Source organism: Chlorocebus sabaeus, chromosome 11, assembly GCF_047675955.1.
Source record: "Chlorocebus sabaeus isolate Y175 chromosome 11, mChlSab1.0.hap1, whole genome shotgun sequence".
NCBI classification, from domain to species: Eukaryota; Metazoa; Chordata; class Mammalia; order Primates; family Cercopithecidae; genus Chlorocebus; species Chlorocebus sabaeus.
The window spans coordinates 118,454,400-118,479,517 of record NC_132914.1 but is presented as its reverse complement, the minus strand read 5'-3'; the positions used below and the strand labels follow the sequence as shown (position 1 = coordinate 118,479,517).

Sequence of the window (25,118 nt, the reverse complement as noted above, 5' to 3'; positions counted from 1 at the left end):
TAAGAGTTATTTTAGGCTGGGCATAGTGGCTGACACCCGTAATCCCAGCACTTTGGGAGGCCGAGGCAGGCGAATCACCTGAGGTTAGGAGTTGGAGACCAGCCTGGCCAACATGGTGAAACCCCGTCTTTACTAAAAATGCAAAAAATTAGCCAGGCGTGGTGGCACGTGCCTATAGTCCCAGCTACTCAGGAGGCTGAGGCAGGAGAATCGCCTGAACCCGGGAGGCGGAGTTTGCAGTGAGCTGAGATTGCGCCATTGTATTCCAGCCTAGGCAACAAGAGCGAGACTCTGTCTCAAAAAATAAAATAAAATAAGATAAGAGTTATTTTATTTCTACACCTAGATCTCAATGTGAAAAAGGATGCCTTCTCAAATGTACATGTGTATGTATGTCATAATCATATCTATGAAAAAATGATCTGTTAAAACAGAAGGATTGGCAGAGGCTCTAGAGTTTATAAATAGTCGATAAATTTAGGGCAAGGACAGCAGTTCTGCCACCTCTCGCATTTCTGAGCCCAAGACAGACATCACTAATCAATAACCGTACTCGTTCCTCCTGAGCCTGATACTGCTCTGATGTTCTTTCCATCAGGGTATTCCTAGAAGCTCTTGTCAGAGGGGTAACACTGGAATGGAAGTTAAAAGCTGTTTACCATTGTTGATTTAGGGAGTGCTGTTTGGGCTTTTCTGTTGTTGTTATTTTGTTATTATTGATATCTAGGGGCTTCTCTTTTTTTTTTTTTTTTTTTGAGATGGAGTCTCGCTCTGTCACCCAGGCTAGAGTGTAGTGGTGCGATCTCGGCTCACTGCAACCTCCGCCTCCTGGGTTCACGCCATTCTCCTGCCTCACCCTCCTGAGTAGCTGGGACTACAGATGCCAGCCACCACACCCGGCTAATTTTTGTATTTTTGTAGAGATGGTGTTTTGCCATGAGATTGGTCTCAAACTCCTGACCTCAAATGATCTGCCCGCCTGGGCCTCCCAGAGTGCTGGGTTTTGGGATTACAGGCCTGAGCCACCATGCCTGGCCTTCTTGTTTTAACTCTGAAGTTCAGTTTGATTATGTGAGCAATAAAAACATAGGTTTTTCCCTTTCCTGAGCTTGTGTTCTTATTGAGGAAAGCCTGAGAAATTGGTCCCGTGAAGAAGTAAAGGAGTTTATAATGATTGCCTCTCAGTATTTGATTAGAAAAGTTTTCAATCATATAGCAAAGCTGGAAGAATTGTCCCGTGAACACCCACATACCCACCACCTGGATTCTACTATTAACTTTTTCCTGTGCTTGTCTGTTCCTTCCTTACCCATCCCTCAGTCCATCTGGTTTCTTACTGTGTTTCAGAGTAAGTTACCACCATCTCTGCTCTTCCTTCCAAATGCCTTAGAAGGTAGTGACTAGCTAGAGCTCAAGCCACTGCTCTTAATGAAATCGTTTTCCTTAGACGGGGTGGTTCAGGTCCCTCTGCCACCTTTTCCAGCGTTTTCAGTGCCCCATGTAAAGATTCCTTTTCCAGCACACATGGCCGAGCTCCCGTTGAGTCAGGCCCTCGGCTGGGTGAAAGCATCGATTTGTCACCCAGAAGGTGGTGCAACAATAGGCTTCGGAGTCAGCTGAATTTAGGCTGAAATCCCTCTTCGTACTTCCTGGGGCACATTATTTCTCTGAACTTCTGTTTTTCTCTTCTGTAAAATGAGAATACTACTTGTTATTTCTGATGACTTCTGAGAGGATTGACAGAAATAATTAAGTATCCATTAATTCAGCAGTTATTTATTGAGCCCTTACTTTGTGCCAGGAACGCACCTAGTCATGGGAGAGTCTGCAGTGAACAAGACAGACAGAAATCCCTGCTTTCTTGGTGCTAACGTTCCCGTGGGAGGGGTTAAACAATAAACAAATCTGTACGATAACGTCAGGGATAAGTGCCACCATGAGGAGTGATGTGGGCGGTGGCGGTATTGGGGGTTGTCTGTTTTAGACAGGGCTTCAGGAAGGCCTCCCTGAGAAGGTGAGCTTTAGTCAGACACCTGCATGGTGGGAGAGACCAAGCCACGTAGATGTTGGTGGGAAGAACATTCCAGGGATGGGGAACAGTGAATGAAAACCTCAGGGCAGGGCATGGCGCAGTCCAGGCTAAGCCCTTGAAAATCACTGCTGCCGCCACAAAGTCTTTTGTGTTATTCATGTCGTTCCTATTGTTCACCTGGCAAGTGGGTGATAAGCATTGTTTGCTTTGGTGTAAGTAGGTAAACTGAGGCCCCGCTACAGAGGGAGGCTGCAGTGTGCTTGGGAAAGGCTCTAGCCCTTTGAGAGGGACATTCCTGGGCCATTCCTGGCTCCGCCTTACGTTGGCCAGACCCCACCCCTGTGTCTGGGCCATTCCTGGTTCCGCCTTGCGCCGGCCAGGCCCCACACCCATGTCTGGGCCATTCTCCGGGAGAATGGGAGCTGCTTGCCCCCAGCCTGGGCCACGATTGATTTCTCTGCTGTATCCTATGTGGAGTGGCACAGCACAGGTGGCCCCCGAAGGGCAGATGTGGCCATCATTGACTGCCACTCTGACGCTGGCCTTTTTGCAGTGCCCATTCATGGACGAGCGGATCATGTGTTTACACAGTAAGATCAAGAGTCAGGCCCTGGAATTTCCAGACCAGTGAGTATCTCCAGCTGTCTCGTATCACTCCTGTCCGAGTTATTGGCGGTCCCGTGTCTCCCACCCTGACGCGTCTCCCTCCCCAGGCCCGACATAGCTGAGGACTTGAAGGACCTGATCACTCGTATGCTGGACAAGAACCCTGAGTCGAGGATCGTGGTGCCGGAAATCAAGGTACCCTTGGCTTGGCCTGTGCCCCGTGCTTGGAATTGTTTGACTCAGCCCTGCCTCAACCAGACCCCACACCCATGTGTCCACAGCGCCACACCCTCCTTGGCACCGCTGTTCTCCCATGCCCCAGGGCCTCTGAGCTGCTGGCGGCTGTTGAGGGTTGGGGAGGAAGATTTGGGCATTGTGTGCACTGTGATTGTGGGAGTGGGATCTATGACCGGCCAGCCTGCACTTGCTCCAGCTGGCATGGGCTGACGGTATCCACCCTCTACAGACCAGCCTGGGGCCTCCGTGCTCCACACCCTGCTCCCAGAGCTCAGGTCCTTTCCAAAGGCCAGTCCCTTTGAGAAACTGCAGTGAAGATGGGAGGAAATTAATGAGCTATTCGACCTCCCCAGCCTGCTGAATCCCACCCTCTTGCAGAAAGCACTTTTTGGGAAGTGTACTCCCCCAAAACATCTCCACTAATACCACACACATATATCTGGCCCTTTAGGAAATCTAGAGATTTGCCCTGGGACCTCCTAGACACCTAGCTCACTGGCATTTGAAGGTCTTAACAGAAAGCAGCCCAAAAAATCATGGATTGGGGCTTGGACCCCAGGGGACAGACTCCTGTCTGGGTCCTCTCCTGCTCGTGTCCTGCCAGCTGGTCCCACCATGCCTCCAAGTCTCTCTCTCCTGCTGTGAGATGGGGGGAATGCTGCCTGCCGTGTGCCGAGCCTCCCAGGTGTCAGGGATTGTGGCTGAGGAGTGATGGATGCTCCTCAGGCAGCCAGGCAAGGCAGATGCCAAATTCCCGTCACTTCGGCCAAGACCTGGGGCCGGATGGAGAATCACCCCGCTCCCATTTCAGCCTCAAAGCTCCTCCCATTCTGTCTCTCCGTCTTCACATTTCTGCCCCTTCGCTCACCCCTGCCCTCTGCTCGCCAGCTGTCTTGCATGCCTGACCACAGGCCCTCGCCTCTCCCTCCTGCATGCCCTCGTGGCTCCGCTCGCTGGCAGGGCCCTCCGAGAGCCAGCCGCATCTGCCCCTCACCCCTCCTGTCGTTCGTTGAAGCTGCACCCCTGGGTCACGAGGCACGGGGCGGAGCCGTTGCCGTCGGAGGATGAGAACTGCACGCTGGTTGAAGTGACTGAAGAGGAGGTCGAGAACTCAGTCAAACACATTCCCAGCCTGGCGACCGTGGTAAGGCAGATGAACCCCTGACCCACAGCAGGGACCCAGGAGCCTGAGGTGGGGCCTGGCCAGGACAGGCTGGACACAGGCAGGTGCCCGGGAGTCAGGAGATGGCCAGGGGCCGCCCCTAACCCACAGCTGCTGACCCCTGGGCTTCGGTCACGCATCAGGCCAGGTGACCCCTGCATCTTCTGAGCCAGGTTCCGTGTTACCATAAGGAAGGGGAGTTTCTCCCTCTGGAATTCCTGCTTTCAGAGCTCATCAGGGGAGAGGAACTAGGGGAAGTACCAGGCAGGCAAGGGTTGGGAGCCGGAGCTGAGGTCTCTAAGCCAGGATTCCCACCTGGCTGGAATTTTAGGCTCCAGGTTGGATGGTGTAGCATATCTCACGTCTGCCATGTGGGTAGCCACCAGGGATAGAGGCAGGGACTTCCATGCACACGCTCAGAATGTTCTGCTTAGGAGCCAGCAGGTCCCCTTTTATGGCCTTGAATTTGGATCCTGACCCAGGAAGAAGGAGCCAGAATGTAGAGTCCTCAGGCCTAATCTTTGAGGCTCTGGGAATCGCCACTGACCAGTCCCTGTCCAGGAGGGCAGTTAGCTCCAAGAGGGAGACCAGGAGTCCCAGGGATCCAGGTTCCAGGCAGCAGGCTTGGGGACAGAGACCAGCAGGTTGTCCCACCACAGCCACCTCGAAAGGCCTGGCTGCAGTTGGCCAGCACTAGTCCCAGTGGGCCGGTAGGCCCCTGGGCTCTGGAAGGGACCCGTGAGACTGGCTGGAAAGGCACAGAAGGTCCAGCTGTGAAGGATTGCCCCTGTAGGAGCCCGGATGCTGCACCTGCTCCTCCAGCTTTGCACCTCTCCTCTCTGCTTCCCCACACACTTCCTCTCTCCTCCTCCCAAAGCTGAGCCCTGGCTGGGGCACCCAGCCGCATCTTCCTCCACGCTTTCCCCAGCCAGGGCTGCGTGTGACCTTCACTGTTTGAAGACTCACCCACACCCACTCACCCTTCCTCAGCCACCCTCCCACCCCCTGCACCCATAGACAAGTAGGCAGCTGGTGTCGGACTCTGCACCCGCCATGGGTTACTCCGTTCCAGGCTCAGGATGTTCTAGTTCTGAATCAGTTGCCCTCCCTTTCCTCCCCAGGTCTCAGCTGCAGGTTCTTGGGAGAAAGTGTCTGGCCCTGGAGGTCTGGAGTAGGCGTTTATTATTCGGGAATCACTTGTGGAATACCAAGTGGTTTCTCAGGCCTGCGCTGGGAGCAGGGGCTGGGTGGAGTGATGAACAAAACTCCTATGGCCTCTGCCATGCTTGAGAGGCAGATGCTGGTCAAACCAACAAATGTATATACAGTGCAGTAGAGGGACCGCAGGACGTGCCCCTAATAGAGGGATGCTTGGCCCCACTGGGAAGAAGTGGATAGACACCGAGAGGATGGTAGGGTGTTAACTCCGCTGAGAGAGGGCGGAGGGGCTCACACACACTGGGCGGGGCCACTGAAGCAGGGCAAGGAAGGTGGAGGGAGTGTGTGGTGAGGTTTCCCATCTTTACTCCTAGAGCATGGGTTTGAATCAGGGTTTGAACCAGGGCAGCTGGAGCAGGGATGGGCAGGTAGATATTGGGAAGTGGTCTGACTTGGGACAAGATGGCAAGGTCCAGGCCCCCTGCATGTGTTCATCATTCAGCAAACACTCATGGAGCAGCCAGTGTGTGCCAGGCACAGGTGTCAAAGAGGAGCACAGCCCAGTGCCTGCTCTCAGGGGCAGGGGCTGGGGGTGGGCTGCTGGGGGAGGGGCTCCTGGCCTTATAAGAAAGATGGACCTGGGAAGAATCAGCCTCCTGTGTGATCAGAGGCCAGTGCAGAGAGGTGCAAGGGCTGGGGGCTTCACAGAGGAGGAGCTCCTGCCCTGGGGTGACAAGGCCACAGGGGAGGTGGCAGGGTGGGCTCACCTGGGGGAGTGACACTTGCCCAGACTCAGAGGAAAGAGGGGCTGGTGTGTCCCAGTGACTGACTGTAAGAACCTCAGTAGGGGAAGAGGCCTTCATTCTCTCTCTTTTTTTTTTTTTGAGATAGAGTTTTGCTCTTGTTTCCCAGGCTGGAGTGTAGTGGCGTGGTCTTGGCTCACTGCAACCTCCGCCTCCTGGGTTCAAGCAATTTTCCTGCCTCAGCCTCCCGAGTAGCTGGGATGACAGGTGCCCACCACCACGCCCAGCTAATTTTTGTATTTTTAGTGGAGACGGGGTTTCTCCATGCTGGCCAGGCTGGTCTCAAGCTCCTGACCTCAGGTGATCCGCCCGCCTCAGCCTTCCAAACTGCTGGTATTACAGGTGTGAGCCACTGCGCCCGGTCCCCCACTCCTTCTTTTAAATTGAGGTAGAATTCACATAACATAAAATTAAAGTGAACAATTCAGTGGCATTTGTGACATTCACAGTGGCATGCAATTATCCCCTCAATAGTTCTGAACATTTTCATTACTTCACACCCCCGCCCATCAGCAGTGACTCTCCATTCCCCTCCCCGCAGCCCTGGCACCCACTCACCTGCCCTCTGTGTCTATAGATTTGTGTATTCTGGTGGAATCCTACACTCTGAGGCCTTTCGGGCCTGGCTACTTTAACGTAGCAGGTTTTCATGGTCCGTTCGTGTTGTACAAGGATTAGTGCTTCACTCCTTATGGCTGAATCATGTTCCATTACACGGACAGACCGCTTTGAGTTTATCTGTTCTTCAGTTGATGGGCATTTGGGTGTTTGCACCTTTTGGTAAATTAGTGTTTCTTAAACACTTATTTTTCTTGTTAGCAGCAAATGCTTAAGAAGTCAGAAGCTCCATGAATTCCCGAAGCAGCTTGAAGGGGCACCGCGCCCTGGTTGGGGTGGGGTGAGGGGCCCAGTGACTCTTACGGGGTCTGCAGGCCATTCCCTTCATGGGAAATGGCAGCCGAGAGCATCACCAAGAGTGACTGGTTCACGTCCTTGCTCCAGAACTTTCCGGGGCTCTCTGGCTGACCACAGGCCAAGTTCCAGACCCCTCTGGGTGGGGATTCTGAGTCAGGTAGTGAGGGGACCAGATCTGGGTTTTGGAAGGGATGGGAAGGAGGTGGAAAGCAGGGAGGCCTGGGAGAGACGCTGAGCAGTGACTGAGGGTGTGGTGCAGGACAGCACATTTTTCCAGAGGATTCTTTCGGTGGGGGTTGCAGCGGCGGGGGGCTGTCCAGTTTCTCTCAAAGGCCTGCCATCAGCCACCAGCCCTGGGCGCTGGCAGGGGCTGGGGAGAAGGAAGAGGGAGGATGTTGCCTGGAATCGCCCCCACCTGGCCAAGCAGTCACCTGCCACCTCCTCTTTTCTCCCTCTTCAGATCCTGGTGAAGACCATGATACGTAAACGCTCCTTTGGGAACCCATTCGAGGGCAGCCGGCGGGAGGAGCGTTCCCTGTCAGCGCCTGGAAACCTGCTCACGTGAGTGGCCGCCTGCCTTCTTGGGTGGGGGAGTGGGGGCTGGAGGCTGAGCTTGGGGCAGCCCTGCCCAAAGCACTCTGCACAGGTCCTCCCTGAAGTGGTACCATCTGGAGAGGCTCAGATGAGACCCACCTGGTGCACTGGGACAGTCAGCACCCCAGCCTGGGCTCAGCTCACCTTTTGCTGACAGCTAATCCACCTGAAGTTGACCTTTCTCGGGGACTTAAACTGTAGCTGGGGGGCTCTTGGCAGTCAGAAGAAAAGCACTTTTGTGGCCCAGGAGTGTGAGTGCCTGATGGGGAGGTTTGGGGCTCTGTGCTGGGCGAGCAGTGTGGTCTCACTCAGGACTCTGTGTGTCCATGCAGAGGGGTGTCCACTCACCTGCTGTCAATGCCACCCTGGCTCCAGCTCTGTGAAGCTGGCGTTTGGGGTCTGAGTGTCCCTGGGTGGGGGAATGGGCATCTCGTGGATCCCAGGCGTCCCTTCTCACTTCCCTTTTCCCTCCCTCTGGTGATTCCAGCAAAAAACCAACCAGGGAATGTGAGTCCCTGTCTGAGCTCAAGGTAACACCTGCCTGCCTGTGCCGTAGCCTCTGCTGGGGCCTGAGGGGGGTGGGCGGGCAGCTGCAGAGCACGGGGGCATCCCCACCCAGGCAGACGCTCCTTCCAGCCTGGGCTGCTGTGGCCGGGCTCACCACGGGCCTCCAGACCCAGTATTAGAACGAGGGGCCTCGGGGGCTTGGACCCGATGGTGGGTCATGCATGTGGGCTGGGGCTGCGGGTGCATGGCGCTCCAGCTGGAATGCCTGAGAATGCACCCAGGTCTGAAGATCCCATGTGGCACCCACGTCTTCTCAGTGCACGTCAATGGCGTTGAAGCTCTGTCACGGGGCCCGTGGGTGCCCCCCGCCGAGTCCGCATGGTCAGTGCATAGATCAGGCATGTTGCACTGTGTGGCTCTTTGCTAGGGGCTCTCCAGCCTCCACTTCTCTTTCTCTGATGTGTTTAGACTTAGAAAATAAGTCCCCTTCCCACCTGTTGCAAAGTAATGTAAGAGTTCCCTCCCCCGAGTGGATGCAGACCTTGCTGTGAGCCACCCTTCCTTCATACGCATACCCAGCCCAGGTGACCAGAACCTCCCAGGACAGATGAGGCCTTGTGTCCCTGTGAGACTGGGAGAACCTGCTGGGCACCCCTGCTGCAGGTGCTGTGGTGGGTGGGGACCCCACTGCCCTTCCCACTGAGCCCATCGTGGCCACCTGACTTGGTGGGAGCTCCAGTCACTTCTGTTTCTTAAAAATAGCTTTATTGAGGTTCAATTCACATACCATGCAATTCACCCATGGGAAGTGTTTGATTCTGTGGTTTCTAATAGAGTTCTGCAGCCATCACCACCATCAACTGTACGACATTTTCATCAGCCCAAGAAGGCACCCTACACTCCTTAGCTGTCCCCATCCAACTCCCCCACCCCAGTAACCACCCGTCTTTTAGTTTTCTATGGATGTGCCGATTCTGGACATTTCATATAAATGGCATCATACACTACGTGGCCTTCTGTGTCTGGCTTCTTTCACTCAGCATCATGCTTTCAAGGTTCATCCATGCTCTACATGTATTAGTGCTTCATTCCTTTTTGTGGCCAAATAATATTCCATTGTATGGACACACCTCAGTTTGTTCATCCATTTCTCTGTGGATGAACTTGTCTCCACCTTTTGGCTATCGAATGAAGACTGATGCTATGAACATTCCTGTACAAGTGTTAGGAGCTGGCTTACAAGATGAAATGGATTGACCACCAGGCTGGGCAATCCGAGCACTTTGGGAGGCCAAGGCAGGTGGATCACGAGGTCAGGAGTTCGAGACCAGCCTGGCCAATATGGTGAAACCCTGTCTCTACTAAAAATACAAAAATTAGCCAGGCGTGGTGGCACACGCTTGTAGTCCCAGCTACTCAGGAGGTGAGGCAGGAGAATCACTTGAACCTGGGAGGTGGAGAGTGCGGTGAGCTGAGATTGCGCCATTGCACTCCAGCCTGGGCAACAAGAGCAAAAATCTGTCTCAAAAAAAAAAAAAAAAAAAAAGAAAAAGAAAAAGAAATGGATTGGCCACCCATCCTGTGGGAGTCAGGGCTTATATGGTAATCTAGGAGAAACACCTGTTTGGGAATTATTTATGCTTTTGAGAGAAACCTTGCCCTCCAGCATAGAGCACAGAAGACGGCAGTCCTTCACAACCGGTCTTCAGCAGCCTCAGAAGGCAGATGCAGTCCCCAGCTTGTGCCCACACAGATGCTTGGGCAGCTCAGCCTTGGGTGTGAGCCTCACGGATGATGGAGTGGAAACCCAGCGGGTTGGCCTTTCCTCGGCCTTCCTCCTCTCAATCTCCATTTTAGGGTCTGCCAAACTGGGGCTGCCTCCTGTCTGTGAGCAAGTCTGCTCTTGGTTTCTTTTCTATTTTCTTTCTTTCTTTTTTTTTTTTTGAGACAGGGTCTCGCTCTGTCGCCCAGGCTAGAGTGTTAGAGTATAGTGGTGTGGTCTCAGCTCACTGCAACGTCTGCCTCCTAGGCTCAAGCGATTCTCCTGCCTCAGCTTCCTGAGTAGCTGGGATTATAGATGTGTGCCACCATGCCCAGCTAATTTTTGTATTTTTTTAGTAGAGACAGGGTTTCACCATGTTGGCCAGGCTGGTCTAGAACTCCCGACCTCAGGTGATCTGCCTGCCTCAGCCTCCCAAAGTAGTGGGATTACAGGCGTGAGCCACTGTGCCCGACCTTAATTTCAATGAGATCAAAATTGCAAGACACCAGCAGATGGAGACTGGCCCAAAGGGCTGTACTGCCCCTTCCTTCCCTCACCTGTGATCCCCTGCCCTCAGCCCCCAGCATGTGGGATGCCTTGGTTGTGGGAGCTCACAGAGCTGATTCAGGCATTGGGGTCTTGGACTGGAGGCCTGCCTGCCATTTGCAGTGAGACCCAGCCCTTACCAACAGGCAACTGCGAGGGCAGAGACTGAAGGCCTGACCTCTCCCCGGGGACCTTACCCACATTCTCCATCAGAAACATGGCAAGCCAGACATCACGCTTTCTCTTCCCTTGTGTAAGGACAGTCTCCCTCCTGGACAGGAGACATGGACTGTTGTTGGGGAGGGACAGACAGTAACCCATGGCATGCCCAGTGGCCTCCCTAAGAACGGGGGAGCTTGTGTGATGGTGGTGAGGGGATGGGCCCCTCCTTGGGGATTCCTGTTGCATCTGTCACACCATCCATGCTGTCACATTGGTGGCTCCAGCCTGGGCTCTTCAGGGACACAAGGGCTCTCCTTCTCCCACTTCCAAGAAGGAAGGGGCCTCCTCTTCTGTCTGAGGTGCTCCTCCCTCAGGGCTGGCTGCAGGAAGGCTGAGGCGGGAGGATCCCTGGAGCAGTTGTCAGCAGCCCTTTCTTGAGGGCCAGCTGTGTGCCAGGCCAGGCAGGGGAGGCTCTGATCACCCCCCACACAAGGAACTCAACATCTGGTGACTGAGGACAAGCGTCACAGTCCCTTCCCTGTAAGAGCTCATAGCCTAAGTGGGGGGTCGAAGTACCTAAAAACCTGGTATGACAGGCTCCATAGGGTGAGGGGTGCCTTCTACGTGGGATTTGTGCAATGATTTTTGGTGTTACATAGTTTTGGAACAGTTGTACAGTTCCTTGCTATTTCTGGCAAATGATACTGGTCTTTCATTTACAGAGGAGTTGGGTGCAAAGTCTCCTTTGAAAAATTTATGTGAGCAAGGAAAAGGGGAGAGGATCTCAAAGACTGAGTTACCTAGATCACGTTCCAGGGGGTGCGCGACGGCCCACTTGGGCAGGGGGCCCGGATGTGGGAGCAGCTGGCTCAGGGCCTCGCTGGCGTTTCTCGGAGTCTTAATGTTGGTTTTCTGTTCGGTGAGCAGGAAGCAAGGCAGCGAAGACAACCTCCAGGGCACCGACCCGCCCCCCGTGGGGGAGGAGGAAGTGCTCTTGTGAGAGGCAGTCCCTGCGTGGAAAGATGCCGGGCCCCCGCCCCCGGCTCCCCCGCACGCATGCATCCACCGCGGCGGCCGGAGGAGGCGATGGAGCCCGAGTAGCTGCCTGGATTGCTCGACCTCGCATGCGCGCCGCATCGCCTCTTGGGGGCTGCTGCACCGCGTTTCCATAGCAGCATGTCCTACGGAAACCCAGCACGTGTGTAGAGCCTCGATCGTCATCTCTGGTTATTTGTTTTTTCCTTTGTTGTTTTAAAGGGGCCAAAAAAAAAAAAAAAAAAAGACTTGACTCCATGACGTCGACCTTGGCCGCTGGCTGGCTGAACAGGCGGGTGTGAGGAGTTGCAGACCCAAACCCATGTGCATTTTGGGACAATTGCTTTTTAAAACGTTTTTATGCCAAAAATCCTTCATTGTGATTTTCAGAACCGTGTCAGATATACCAAGTGACTGTGTGTGGGGTTTGACAACGGTGGAAAGGTGAGCAGAAAACTCCGGTGGTCTCAGGCTATGGAGGTGTTTGCTGCATTTGATAGGGAGTAGGGGGCTAGATTGGCTCCTTGTACAAACCCCAAACCGTGGCACCTTCCAGAGCCATGGTCTCAAGGAGTCAGAGCAGGGCTGGCCCTCAGTAGCTGCAGGGAGCTTTGATGCCACTTATTTGTAAGAAGGATTTTTAAATTTTTTAATGGGTAGAATTGTCAGGAAGGCGGAAAGGGCTTGAAATTTAATAAGTGCTTCTGGAAGGGGATTTTCCAAGCCTGGAAGGGTATTCAGCAGCTGTGGTGGGAAAAAGTTTCTCCTGAAAGACTGAACGTGTTTCTTCATGACAGCTGCTCAAAGTAGGTTTCTGAGATAGTTGACCGAGCTCTGGTAAATCCATTTGTCCAATTACAAAAACTTCAGGGTGAAATCCTATGCTTCCATGTACATTACATGGCTTAAGATTAAACAAAAAAACATTTTCAAGTCTCTAACTAGACTGAACTCTAAAGCACAGTAGTTCAGAAATTATTTAGAGCTTCCAGGATATATTTCACGGCTTCAGACATGTGATCAGTTAGAGCCGATGAAACCTATGCCCGCCTGTATATATTAGCAGCTTAGCTAGTTCATAACCTGTGTATTCTAAAGACTGCTAAGGTTTTGCTTTCATTTTAAATGCTAGCTGATTGTTGTGGTCAATGACATATCCAGTTTCTGGAGGGCCAGTTGGGAAATGCTTTCACTGGACCGAAAGACAAATGTTCATCCTGAGGATCTGAGCTTCCCTAGACTCCACACAATAACCTTGGGACACCCTTTTAGAGAAGATTGTTGAAACCCACAGCACTCCTCGGGCTATGAGGAAACCAGGGCTTGGCACAGGAAGTTCCCCTTTGTAGCTAAAAGTCCAGCAAGAAAGGGTTCATCTTTTTGACTTCCAATTAATATTGGGAAGTTTGGTTGAGGTTCAAGTGTGACACCTTTCAGAGTCACAGGTAGGGGAGTGTGAAGTTGACGGGGAGGAAAGCTGGAAGGACTCTGGGAGATTTCCAGCTCTGCTTTCCAGGGCTTGGCAGAATCTGGACTGGAGAAAGACGGCACCGGGAAACTCTGCTTCCCCGTCGTTTACATCTGATCAGCTCTGGTGTGAGGACTTCTCAGACAAGGGCAAGACCGTGTGCCCCTGCCCAGCTCATTCCTGGAGCCCTGGGCCTTCTTGGCTTCCATAGATCCTAAGCTCTTGACTATAGTTTAGCCAGACTTGTTTTGCTGTCTTATAAGCAGTTCAGAATTAGGGAATGCTGGTTTTGAAGAGCAAAGGACAGGTAGTCTAGAGAGGGCCATCTGGCCTGCCTGCTGGGTCTTTGTAACCCAGCACTTCCTCTTGCCCTCCTGACTTTACATTTATGGGGAGAGGACTCTAGCTCCACCCCTTCTGGCACCAGAAGGGGCTTGATTAGTTTGCAATAAGCACCTTGCAGAGGTTAAAGCCAGCGGGTCCCGAGTCTTAGGCCCAGCCTGCTTGTGTGGGCTCTGGCCTGGCCCGGTGGCTGGCCCAGGGGGCGGCAGTGCTCAGAGCTTCTGCAGGGCTTCTCTTGTTTACACAGCTGCATCAGACAATGCCATTTCTCCCCACCATGGAACCTTCCATCTAAGATTTCTTCCAGGGAATGCCAGCAGTCAGGCAGCACTCAGCTGTGGGGGCAGTGGGGTGGGGGAGGCCCACATTGATGACTTTTTTTTTTTTTTAAACGAAGAAACACCAAAGCAAGCTGTGGAAAGGACCCACCCCACATGAAAAGGATAAGCCAAGATAGCTGTAAACACAAAGCATTTGAGCTGCCACTCTGTTGGAGCACATTGATTTTTCAAAAGCCAGCTCTATCAGGAAAGGAGGTGCTGTTATGAGCAGCTCTTCCAGGGGGGCAAAGAGGACGCCCATAATTTCTTCCATTGCTGGCTCATCTGTGGGACCAATTTGGTGTAAGCAACCTGTGGCCTGCACCTGTGGCCTCGAAGGAAGCACAAACCCTCCATCCACTTCCCATTTCCTCTACCCTTTTCCACCTCCCCCTTCCATCCCACCAGCTGCCAGTGGCTCCCAGAAAGCCTTATTGAGCCCCTTGTTGACACTTAGGGCTGCAGAGGCCTCTCCCCACTGGCTTGGCCTTTCCTGAGAGGCAGGGCTCCCATCCTCAGAGCCTTTCTGGAACAAGAATGCCTGTGCAGGTGGACACAGGCCTGGCCTGTCGCTGTCACTTGTCTTCCAGCAGGGAGCTTCACGTTGCCGAGTGGAAGAACCATGACCTCCACTTGCTTCCAAGGTGCTAGGGAAGTTTCAGGGTACGCTGGTTCCCCTCTCCAGCTGGAGGCCAAGTTTCTGGGGACTGCAGACTTTTCTACTCTGTGATCAATTCAACGCCCGATGCTTCTGTTTCATTCCTGACCCTTTCTACTATGCATTTTCCTTTTATCAGGTGTATAAAGTTAAATACTGTGTATTTATCACTAAAAAGTACATGAACTTAAGAGAAAAATAAGCCTTTCGTGTTTTTCCACAGATGTTTAAGATTCTCTGTAAAGTTGAAATAAACAGACAGCAAAATGGTGCAAAGCCTGGGCCTCTTTGGGAGGTTTGTATTGGTGGTTGTTTATTTAGGCCATCTGCCCTGATGTCTGTATTCCTTCCTCAGGCTGACAGTGAGGTCAGACGCCCAAGTCAAGGCTGATGTATTCAGCAGATCTCTAATTTAGAGCATGTCCTAGGACCTCGCTCCTCAGTGTGGTTCCCAGACCAGCAGCGCCAGTGTCACCTGCGAGTGGGCTAGAAATGCAGGTGCCAGCTGGGCACAGTGGTTCATGCCTGCAATCCCAGCACTTTGGGAGGCCAAGGCGGAAGGATTGCTTGAGTCCAGGGAGTTCGAGACCAGCCTGGACAATATGGCAAGACCCCATCTCTCTAAAAAAAAAAGAAAAAAAAATTACAAAATTAATTGAGTGTGGTGGTGCATGCCTGTGGTCCCACAGCTACTCGGGAGGCTGAGGTGAGGGGATTGGGTGAGCCCTGGAGGTCAAGGCTTCAGTGAGCTGTGATCATGCCACTGCACACCAGACTGGGCAACAGGGCGAGACCCTGTCTCAAAAATTAAAAGAAAAAAAGAAATGCAGATGCCCAGGCTTGGCTTAAACCTGCTCCCCAGGTGACTCATCTGCATGCTGAAGTTTTAACAGCACTGCTCTCGCAGGCAGGTAATCGCAAGATTCTGGTGGAGGCCAGACAGGTGTGCAGCCCTGGAGCAGTCTCAGTCACACTGAACTATGGCCTGGTATGCCACGTGATACTTTACCCCCTGAGGTAGGGATTAACCCCGTTTTATGGATCATCATCTGTGAGGTGAGGCTCCAAAAGTTAAGTCAGTTGTCCAAGGGTTAGAATTTGGCAGCAAAACCCTTCTGGTTTTCTTTTTTTCTTTTTTGAGACAGGGTCTCGTTCTGTCACCTAGGTTGGAGTGCAGTGGCAGTCTCGGCTCACTGCAACCTCCACCTCTCAGGCTTAAGTGATCCATCCACCTCAGGTTCCAAAGTAGCTGGGACCACAGGGGCCCACCACCACACCTGCCCCCGCACCCAGGTAATTCTTAAATTTTTTATAGAGACAGAATCTCACTATATTGCCCAGGCCTGGTCTCAAACTCCTGGATTCAAGCCATCCTCCCACCTCAGCCTCCGAAGTAGCTGGGACTACAGGTGTGCACCACCATGCCTGGCAAATTTTTAAATTATTTGTAGGGATTAGGTCTTGCTATATGTTGCCCAGGCTGGTCGGTCTCAAACTCTTGGCCCAAGTAATCCTCCTGCCTCAGCCTCCCAAAGTGCTGGGATGACGGGTGCACATCACCACACCCAGCCCCCTGCTGGTGTTCATGGCATCTGAAAACACACCCATCCCGCACCCCAACGCTGGCTTTCACTCTTCTATTTTAGAAAAGAGGAGGCTAAACAACATCTCCCCCACTTCGGAAGACAGCCAGTGACCATCACTCCTTAACGAGCAAGGTCATAGATACACCCATTGCCTTCAGTCTGTTTTGTGCTGCTGTTACAGAGGACCTAAGACTGGCTCATTTATAACGAATAAAAATTGATTTCTCATACTTCTGGAGGCCAGGAAGCTCAAGATCAAGGTGCTGGCAGGTTTGGTATCTGGTGAGGGCTGCTGTCTGCTTCCGAGAGGGTGCCCTGGTGCTGCATCCTTTGGAGGGAGGAAGAGTTGTCCTCGCATGGCAGACACTGGCAGGGCAGACGGCATGATCTCCCTCTCTAGCCCTTGTATAGGGCACCGACCCCATTCATGAAGGCAGCACAGTCCTGACTCAGTCACCTCCCCAAGGCTTCACCTCCCAATAAGGTTGCATTGGGGATTAAGTTTCCAACATGTGAATTTTGGTAGACACATTCAGCCCATATCAGCAGTCCTAAGCATTCCAGCTTCATTTGACCCATGTGCCCAGGCAAGCACTTTTTATTTTTTCAGACAGGGTCTCACTCTGGTGCCCAGGCTGGAGTACAGTGGCACCATCATAGCTCACTGCAGCCTCAACCTCTGGGCTCAAGTGATCCTCCGGCCTCAGCCACCCAAGTAGCTGGAACTACAGATATACACCACCACACCCGGCTAATTTAACTTTTTGTAGAGACAGGGTCTCACCATGTTGATTGGGCTGGTCTTGAATGGCTATACTTAAGTGGATACCTTGGCCTCCCAAAGTCCTGGGATTACAGGCAACAAGCATTTTTTTTTTTTTTTTTTTAAAGGCAGCATGAACCAGAGCTTCAATAAAGGGAGTTGGTAAACTTTTTTTTTTTTTTTTCCCAAGAGCAAGAAGAGCCCAGGTTAGCCATTTATCTAGCAGATGCAGAGTATTTCTAAAATAATGGTTCCCCTCAGTACTTGGAAGTGAATTAATGGCAGAGGCGAAGGGCAAACTGCTTCCTCTAGGGAGATTCTGAATACCTGAAGCAGAATTCGGCTGGTGTGTGGCCGGGCTGGGTGGCTCACGCCTGTAATCCCAGCACTTTCGGAGGCTGAGGCAGTGGATCATGAGGTCAGGAGTTCGAGACCAGCCTGGCCAACATGGTGAACCTCTGTCTCTACTAAAAATACAAAAATTAGCTGTGTGTGGTGGCAGATGCTTGTAATCCCAGCTACTTGGGAGGCTGAGGCAGGAAAATTGCTTGAACCCAGGAGGCGAAGGTTGCAGTGAGCCGAGATTGTGCCACTGCACTCCAGCCTGGGCAATAGGGCAAGACTCTGTCTCAAAAACAAAAAAGCACAAAAAAACAATTTAGTTGGTACATAGACACAGCCGGAAATAGCTTCATGAACATCTTGAACCTGAGCGGAGCTAGGTATGCATGCTGCTGCTTTTGGTTGGAGACTTTTGGGAAGCAAACGGGGAAGGGAGAGGAAGCCACTTCCATGTTACCAAAAATTGTTACCCACAGCATAGAATTGTAATATTATGTCAAAAGGAAGCACAGGTAAGATGTCACTATAGAAAAAGTGTCCTGTGAACTGTATAGGAAGATAAGCTAATGACAGAAATTATTAGGCTTTAAAAAGTAGGCAGCTGGGTGCAGTGGCTCATGCCTGTAATCCCAGCACTATGGGAGGCTGAGGTAGGAGGATCACTTAAGCCCAGCAGATGGAGGCTGCAGTGAGCAATGATCGTGCCACTGCACTCCAGCCTGGGCAATAAAAATAAATAGGCCAGGCGTGGTGGCGCACACCTGTAATCCAAGCACTTTGAGAGGCTAAGGGAGGCGGATCGTTTGAGGTCAGGAGTTCGAGACCAGCCTCGTGGCCAACATGATGAAACCCTGTCTCTACTAAAAATACAAAAATTAGCTGGTCATGGTGGCGTGTGCCTGTAATCACAGCTACTCGGGAGGCTGAGGCAGGAGAATCGCTTGAACCCAGGAGGTGGAGGTTGCAGTGTGCAGAGGTTGTGCCACTGCACTCCAGCCTGGGCAGCAGAGTGAGACTCTGCCTCAGAAATAAAGAAGTAGGGGAAAATGTGCATAAGCGCCAGAAATAGACTATCCCATGGACCTTTTCTGAGCACAGTGAGCCGGACAAGTGGATTTACTGGTTGTCGTAAAGGGTAGGAAGGAAAGTTCTAGCACATGCTACGAGACAACAGACAGGGATTAAGAAAATCACGCTTTAATGTCTGGTCCTCGATCACTTCAGCACAGCGCTCCTCTGAGGAGAAATGCCAGCTCTGCCTCATGGCTGCAGGGAACGGTTGGGGGAAGCCTGTAGCCCAGGCCTGCTACAAGTCTAGTGACTGCAACCAGGCGGCCTCCCCTGCCACATAAAGTGCTCCAACAGAGCCGCCGTGCCTCAGAGGACTGGGCCTGTCTAGGAGAGAGCTGGAGACAGGAGGCTTCTGAGCAAAGCCAGCTCCAGCCCTGAAAGTCACAGCAGTGCCACTTCCTCAGGCCAGCACTCCCCCCTCACAACCCCAGGTTGCGGGAATAACAGAGTTGACCCAGCCAAGAACAGATTGGTGACCTCCTGGGCCGAGTGGTCAAACAGATCCTGCACACAACACACAGGAGCTGCTGGGGAACCCTGAGTACTTGTGGAGTGGAGACTCGATCAGATTCCAGAACTTTCTCTGGGGTGACGTGGTGGCCATTTCTCCCTCCTCCTCCTCTCTGTTCTTCGATGGGGCCGTGGAGAGCCCAGGTGTGGGGTAGGCCTCACGGGTCCAGCTCACTAGCAAGACCCTGCAAAGAAGGACATAAGCAGATCAAGGTGCCCCTGGGACCCCTTGTTGCAGGCGGGAGGGCGGTGTGCTCCGGGGACTTCACTGTCAGGGGTTCTCAAGTTGGTCCCAGGCCTGGAACCCGACCTTTCCTGTTCCACAAGGTGAACTGAAGTAGTGTGTGCACACAGGCGTTCTCAGAGCATGCATTATCATAACCAACTTGAGATACGCTCATTGAAATGAGGCTGGGTTTAAAGAGTCAATCGAGTACGGACCTAGGGATGGAGCAGCTGCTGAGTGGCGGGACGGCCGAGTTAACAGGGGACACTGCGCCACACTGGCGCCAGTCTCTGCAGAACAGCCTCCCCCGATGGGCCCACGCCCAGGGCTCCCGCACCTGGGAGATAAGAGGCCTGCACCTGCTAGGGGCCAGGAGGGGTGTACCTGCTCATAATCTTCCACATATTTGTATTTCTTCTCCCGATAGTACAGTCTTTTCTTCATGCAGTAGAGGACTATGATGTCACACAGCACGGTCGCCTGAATTTAGCACAGGGTAAGAGTGAGCCAGGATTGCAGCCCCTCTTATTCTTTGCGTGCCCCTTCCTGAGAAGCCTGGAATCTTTACCGGAATGGAAAGGCACCCCCATCTCTTGGGAGAAGGCTGGGACCCAAGGGGTGTGGTCTTGGCGAAGGGAAGGTGGGAGGAAGGCTGGGGGCCAAGGGACGGGTCAAGTCTAGAAACACATCTGAGGTCTCGGGCCCAGGGCCAGGACCAGGAGCCCAGCCCAGGGTCTCACCTCACCGTGAGGGTGAAGGCAGGGCCTAGCCCACTCACCATGCCCAGCAGTGCCAGGCCAGAGCCGATGTTGATCATGGTGGGGATGATGTCAAATTTCCCTGCCTGCCAAGACAGAGAAAAAGAAAAAAAGTGTTTCTGCAGGGGCAGGGAGAGGCCCCTTGTCCCTGCAGGGAGTGATGGAGGGGAGCCAGTGGCGGCGAGCTACCTTCCCAAACACGATGATGTCGAAGCGGATGCCGTAGGCCTTGATGAGCGTGCGCTGCTCCTTGCCAGCCGGGTCTCTGTAGTACTTGGCAAACCTGAGGAGAAGGAGGATGGATCGGGAGAGATGGCTGGGGCAGGACCTTGGGCCCTGGGAGAGGATGTTAGAGTGGAGCTGGCATGGGCGAATGGTCCACTCTGCTGGCTGAACAGATGCTGGAGCAGCTCAGGGCCTCTCCTGGCTGAGGTGGGCTGTGCAAGCAGGAAGACGCGGGGCCCATGAGGTGGAGGGACATAGGCCTCTTTCTCCAGCACCACCATCCCCTCCTGAACCTGAACAGTTTGCTCTCAACATCCCACTTGGTACATCCCACCTGCCTCCCTCAAGGGACCCTGGCCTCCAACATCTAACAGTAAGAATGTGACCAGCCAGCATTGCAGGAGGGGACTAAGCCAGCCCCAAACACAGCATCAGTGCAGGGCCTTTTTTTTTTTTTTTTTGAGATGGAGTCTCCCTCTGTTGCCAGGCTGGAGTGTAGGGGCACCAATCTTAGCTCACTGCAACCTCCACCTCCCGGGTTCAAACAATTCTCCTGCCTCAGCCTCCCAAGTAGCTGGGACTACAGGTGCACGCCACCACGTCCAGCTAATTTTTGGATTGTTTAGTAGAGACGGGGTTTCACCAAATTGGCCTGGATGATCTCAATCTCTTGACTCAGGGCTTTCTTTTTTATTTTTTCAAAGAAGCATTGATTCTGTGCACACAGTCTTCAAGAACAACAACAACAACAAGAACCACTGATTTGTCACACAGATAAAGAGATGAACAAAACGTTGTCTGTCAACACAACAGAGTATTTGGCCATAAAAAGAGACGAGGTACTGACACAGGCTACAACATGGATGAAGCTTGAAAACATCAGGCTAAGGGGAAGGAGCCAGACACAAAAGGCCACATATTGATTCTATTTATATGAAATGCCCAGAAGAGGCACATCTGCAGAGACAGAAAGCAGACCACTGTTGCCAGGGGCAGGGGAATGACAGAAAGGTGCAGGGTTTCTTTTTGAGACGATGGAAATGTTCTAAAATGCACTGTGGTGAAGGTTGCACTTATCTGTGAATATAGTGAAAATGATGAATTCTGCACTTCAAATGGGTGAACGGTATGGCATGTGAATTGCATCTCAATAAGACCATTTAAAAATATATGGCCAGGCGTGGTGGCTCACGCCTGTAATTCTGGCACTTTGGGAGGCTGAGGTGGGTGGATCACTTGAGGTGAGGAGCTCGAGACCAGCCTGGTCAACATGGAGAAACCCCGTCTCTAATAAAAATACAAAAAATTAGCTGGGTGCGGTGGCGGGTGCCTGTAATCCCAGTTACTCAGAAGGCTGAGGCAGGAGAATCGCTTGAACCCGGGAGGTAAAGGTTGCAGTGAGCTGAGATCACGCCACTGCACTCCAACCTGGGGGACAGAGCAAATCACTCCCTTAAAAAAAAAGAGAGCGAGCGAGCGAGTGAGAGAGTGAGAGCACGCACACGCGTGAGCAGGGGATGGATGGTTGGTGAAGAACCATCAAGACATACCATCTGCTACCCCATGTTCTCCAGGGATCCACCAGGAGCCTTGGCCCACACCCTAGGTCCATGCTTTATCTGGCCCACAACTTCCATGCCATGGGCCAGGCCTGGGAGACACAGGCAGGGCCTGGTGCTGGCCGAGGTCAGGGGATAGGCGTCCTGAGGTCTTTCTGTTTTAGGGCTCTGACCTAAGCTTGAGGTTTCCACAAGAAGTATGTGACAGCAGAGATGGAATAACACAAATCTAACTGTTAGAAAAGAAAAATTCAAATACCTGCTTTACTCAGTGAGCCAGAAGTTTCAAAAGGACAGCAGATCCCACAATTACAGAGGTCTTAGGACCTCGTATGGATCGGATTCCACATGTCACCACTAGAGGGAGGCAAGTACAGCCCAAAGCGCCGCTGAAGGTGCCCAGGAAGGTCCTTGCAGGACCTCTTTTTTTTTTTTCCCCTGAGACGGAGACTTGCTTTGTCACGGGGGCTGCAGTGCAGTGGTGCGATCTCGGCTCACTGCAACCTCTGCCTCCCTGGCTCATGCCATTCTCCTGCCTCAGCCTCCCAAGTAGCTGGGATTACAGGCATGCGCCATCATGCCCAGCTAATTTTTGTATTTTTTTTTTAGTACAGATGGGGTTTCGCCATGCTGGCCAGGCTGGTCTTGAACTCCCGACCTCAGGTGATCTGCCCGCCTTGGCCTCCCAAAGTGCTAGGATTACAGGCATGAGTCACTGCGCCCAGCCTGGAGGGCCTCTTTTTTAAGGAGTGTGAAAAATGCAACAAAGGGTACGTGGAAATGTACCTGGCTACAGATTCTGCTGCCTCAAAGAACTGGCAATAAGACCCTGTCATGAGATCATCAGCTGTAGTGGGTTGAACAGTGTGTCCCCCAAAATTCACATCTACCTGAAGCCTGGGAGTGTGACCTTATTTGGAAATAAGATCTTGGCAGACGTAATTTGTTAAGATGAGGTCATACTGGAGTAGGGTGGGCCCTAAATTCAGTGACTGCTGTCCTTACAAGAAGAAAAGACACAGAGACACACACAGGGCAGAAGGCCTCATGATGGCAGAGGCAGAGTACTGGAGTGATGCGTCCACAAGCCAAGGAATGCCGTGGGCTACCAGAAGCCGGGAGAGACAAGTAAGGACTCTCCAGAGCCTTCAGAGCGAGCACGGCCCCACTGACACCTGGATTTTAGGTTGTGGCCTCCAGAACTGCGAGAGAATCAAGTCCTGTGGTTGCAAGCCACTGTTTGTGGGACTTGCTTACAACTACCCCAGGACACCGAGATGCCAGCATTTGCAGCAGGGAATCAAGAAAGGCCTTTCAGGGGCCTCAAACCTGTGTCCCCTGCACTCTGGAGATTCTGGCACAAGTTCAACCTTTGAGAAACCAATTCCTGGGCCAGGCCCCAGAGGCCTTTGGACTGGAGGATCATGGATCATCCCCTCCTCGAGACAGTGAATGGAGGTCATGGCTGAGGCTAGCGCTGGAAAGCTCAAGCCCCCAGCCTCTCCTGGCTGCTCTAAGAACTATCTCAACATGTTTCTTGCGGCAGGAAAGGGCAAGGAGGGTTCTCGGGGGCTGGGATGGCCCTGGAGCAGGACACCACTAAGCGCATTTTCCCGGCATGGCCTTCCTGCTGCCTTGGATGGGGGACCAGCAGCCTGTCCTTGGGGTGCTGCCTGAGTGCTAGTCTTCAGCGGGCGTGGGTGCCCCCACTGGCATGTACCCAGCCACCAGCACCCCCCACACATGAGCGAGGGGTCCAAGCTCACGCCCACCTGAAATTGTAGCCAGGAGACACGTTGTGCTCGACATCCCGTGTATCGAGGCGGCGGAAGGAGTACCTGGGCAAGCAGAGGGAGGCGGCTCTGTCCAGGTTGCAGTCCCAGTTGACCTGGATGCCCATGATGCCTCCCTGGGGGTGAGCAGCAGAGACACGGCGAGGCTTTCCTCAGCGCCTGGCACGAGATGCCTCCAGGGCTGGGTCAGGAGAGCCAGGACCCGCACCCACCTCCACGGCCATGTCCTGGAAGCTGTGTCCTGCGTTCTCCACTATTTTGCCAAGACGGAATATGGGGCAGAAGGGATCTGTTTTAGCGTCATAAATGCACGACTTGAGGTAGGTAGTGGTGATGTTGGGAAGGATATTCCTCCTAAAGTCGAGAGGAAGCAGAAAATCAGAGCAATGAAAACCTCAGAGAAGAGAGAAGAGCCAGAAGTTTCTCCAAGACCCTGGTGAACTCACGCAACACACGCGGCCACCACTTACTTGCTGAAATTAAATTTGGGATACCAGATGTTGTTCTTAACCAAAAGAGTGAAGTTTTCTGCAGCCTTTAAAAAAGCAGGTCTGAAAAACAATGATTACATTACTGTTAATGAAATACAAATATATACAAATACTCACATACCCATGTTATATATATATAATATTATATATATTATGTGTGTGTATATATATATGTACACATACACACACATATATATATATTTATTATTATTATTTTTTGAGATGGAGTCATTCTGTCACCCAGACTTGAGTGCAATGGTGTGATCTCAGCTCACTGCAACCTCAGCCTCCTGGGTTCAGGCAATTCTCCTGCCTCAGCCTCCTGAGTAGCTGGGATTACAGGTGTGCGCCACTATGCCTGGTTAACTTTTTTTGTATTTTTAGTAGAGACAGGGTTCCACCATGTTGGTCAGGCTGGTCTCCAACTCCTGGCCTCAAGTGATCCGCCTGCTTCAGCCTCCCAACGTGTTAGGATTACAGACGTGAGCCACCGCGCCCAGCCTATAAATATTTTTGAGACAGGGCCTTGCTCTGTTGCCCAGGCTGGAGTACAGTTGCATGAACACAGCTTCTTGTAGCCTCAACCTCCCAGGCTCAAGGGAGGTCTCCCACCTCAGCCTCTCAAGTAGCTGGAACCATAGGCACGCATCACCATGCCTGGCTAATTACAATTTCTTTCTTTCTTTTTTTTTTTTTTTGTACAGATGAAGTCTTCCTACATTGCCCAGGCTGGTCTGGAACTCCTGACCTCAAGCGATACTCCCACCTCCGCCTCCCTGTACTGGACCACAGGAGTGAGCCACCATGTTCAGCCCCTATGTACTATTTTTAAAAACATATACACACATCTTACAATGTCATTTTGTCAAGAAGATGAAACACCTCTAACATTTTCTACTCCCTTCTGCACACACACTCTTCTCTTCCAAGAGAAGAGACTGAGCCAAGCCTTCCAGGTTCTTCCTCTCAAGCAAGGGCAGGCCCTCTCCCCAAAGGCAGTGAAAACCAAATTGCTAACCAGGGAGGGGATTCGTGGCCTCACTGGAAATCAGTAGGCCGGGCTTCCGGGTCTTAGGGGCTTCGGGGCCTTAGGTGTTCTCCGGGAAAAGAATGAAGGCTGGGCAGGTCCGGTTTTACAAGCCAAAGCAAAAGTAAATTTGCCTACAGGCTGGATCCTGACCTGTCTGAAAAGTGCACAAAGCACCTGCCAGCAGGTGCACCCGCCTCTTCTCAGAAGTGCCACGTCAGCTCCTGGCTGACAATACAAGTTGAATCTGTCCCCAAGGGGACTCCACTTCTTTGGTGAATTTCTCCTGGAGAATCTGGCACTGTACGGCTGACCCTTCTGTGGGGAATGTTCCCTGATCCAGGTGGGATCTTTGGAATGACAACATCAACGGTCTTCCCAGCCCTGAGACAGGAGCAAGGCCAGTGACAGGGCTGTGCTCTGAGGAGAGCTGAGCCTGTCACCGCTGCTGTCAGAGAAA

At 52.5% G+C, this 25,118-nt stretch overlaps 2 protein-coding genes across 10 annotated transcripts in view; one reads left to right on the top strand and one right to left on the bottom strand.

The window, feature by feature from the left end:
• CAMKK2 (calcium/calmodulin dependent protein kinase kinase 2) overlaps positions 1 to 14,583 on the top strand; it is a 58,029-nt gene extending 43,446 nt beyond the window's left edge. For 3 of the 8 annotated variants that reach the window (XM_037995974.2, XM_073021155.1, XM_073021156.1), the window contains 6 exons: positions 2,586 to 2,659; positions 2,746 to 2,833; positions 3,891 to 4,019; positions 7,374 to 7,474; positions 7,995 to 8,037; positions 8,849 to 11,402. In XM_037995974.2, coding sequence (XP_037851902.1) covers positions 2,586 to 2,659; positions 2,746 to 2,833; positions 3,891 to 4,019; positions 7,374 to 7,474; positions 7,995 to 8,037; positions 8,849 to 9,271 — 858 coding nt within the window. In that variant the 3' untranslated portion in view covers positions 9,272 to 11,402. The other 5 variants (XM_037995981.2, XM_037995991.2, XM_037995998.2 and 2 more) reach the window with 5 other exon arrangements.
• A 3,596-nt stretch (positions 14,584 to 18,179) lies between these two features.
• Positions 18,180 to 25,118, bottom strand: part of P2RX4 (purinergic receptor P2X 4) — a 23,892-nt gene continuing 16,953 nt past the window's right edge. For both annotated transcript variants that reach the window (XM_008004980.3, XM_008004979.3), the window contains exons 6-12: positions 23,611 to 23,691; positions 23,353 to 23,494; positions 23,120 to 23,256; positions 19,753 to 19,846; positions 19,584 to 19,649; positions 19,190 to 19,285; positions 18,180 to 18,764 (exon numbers count right to left, since the gene is read on the bottom strand). In XM_008004980.3, coding sequence (XP_008003171.1) covers positions 18,738 to 18,764; positions 19,190 to 19,285; positions 19,584 to 19,649; positions 19,753 to 19,846; positions 23,120 to 23,256; positions 23,353 to 23,494; positions 23,611 to 23,691 — 643 coding nt within the window. In that variant the 3' untranslated portion in view covers positions 18,180 to 18,737. The remainder of the gene's footprint in view (positions 18,765 to 19,189; positions 19,286 to 19,583; positions 19,650 to 19,752; positions 19,847 to 23,119; positions 23,257 to 23,352; positions 23,495 to 23,610; positions 23,692 to 25,118) is intronic.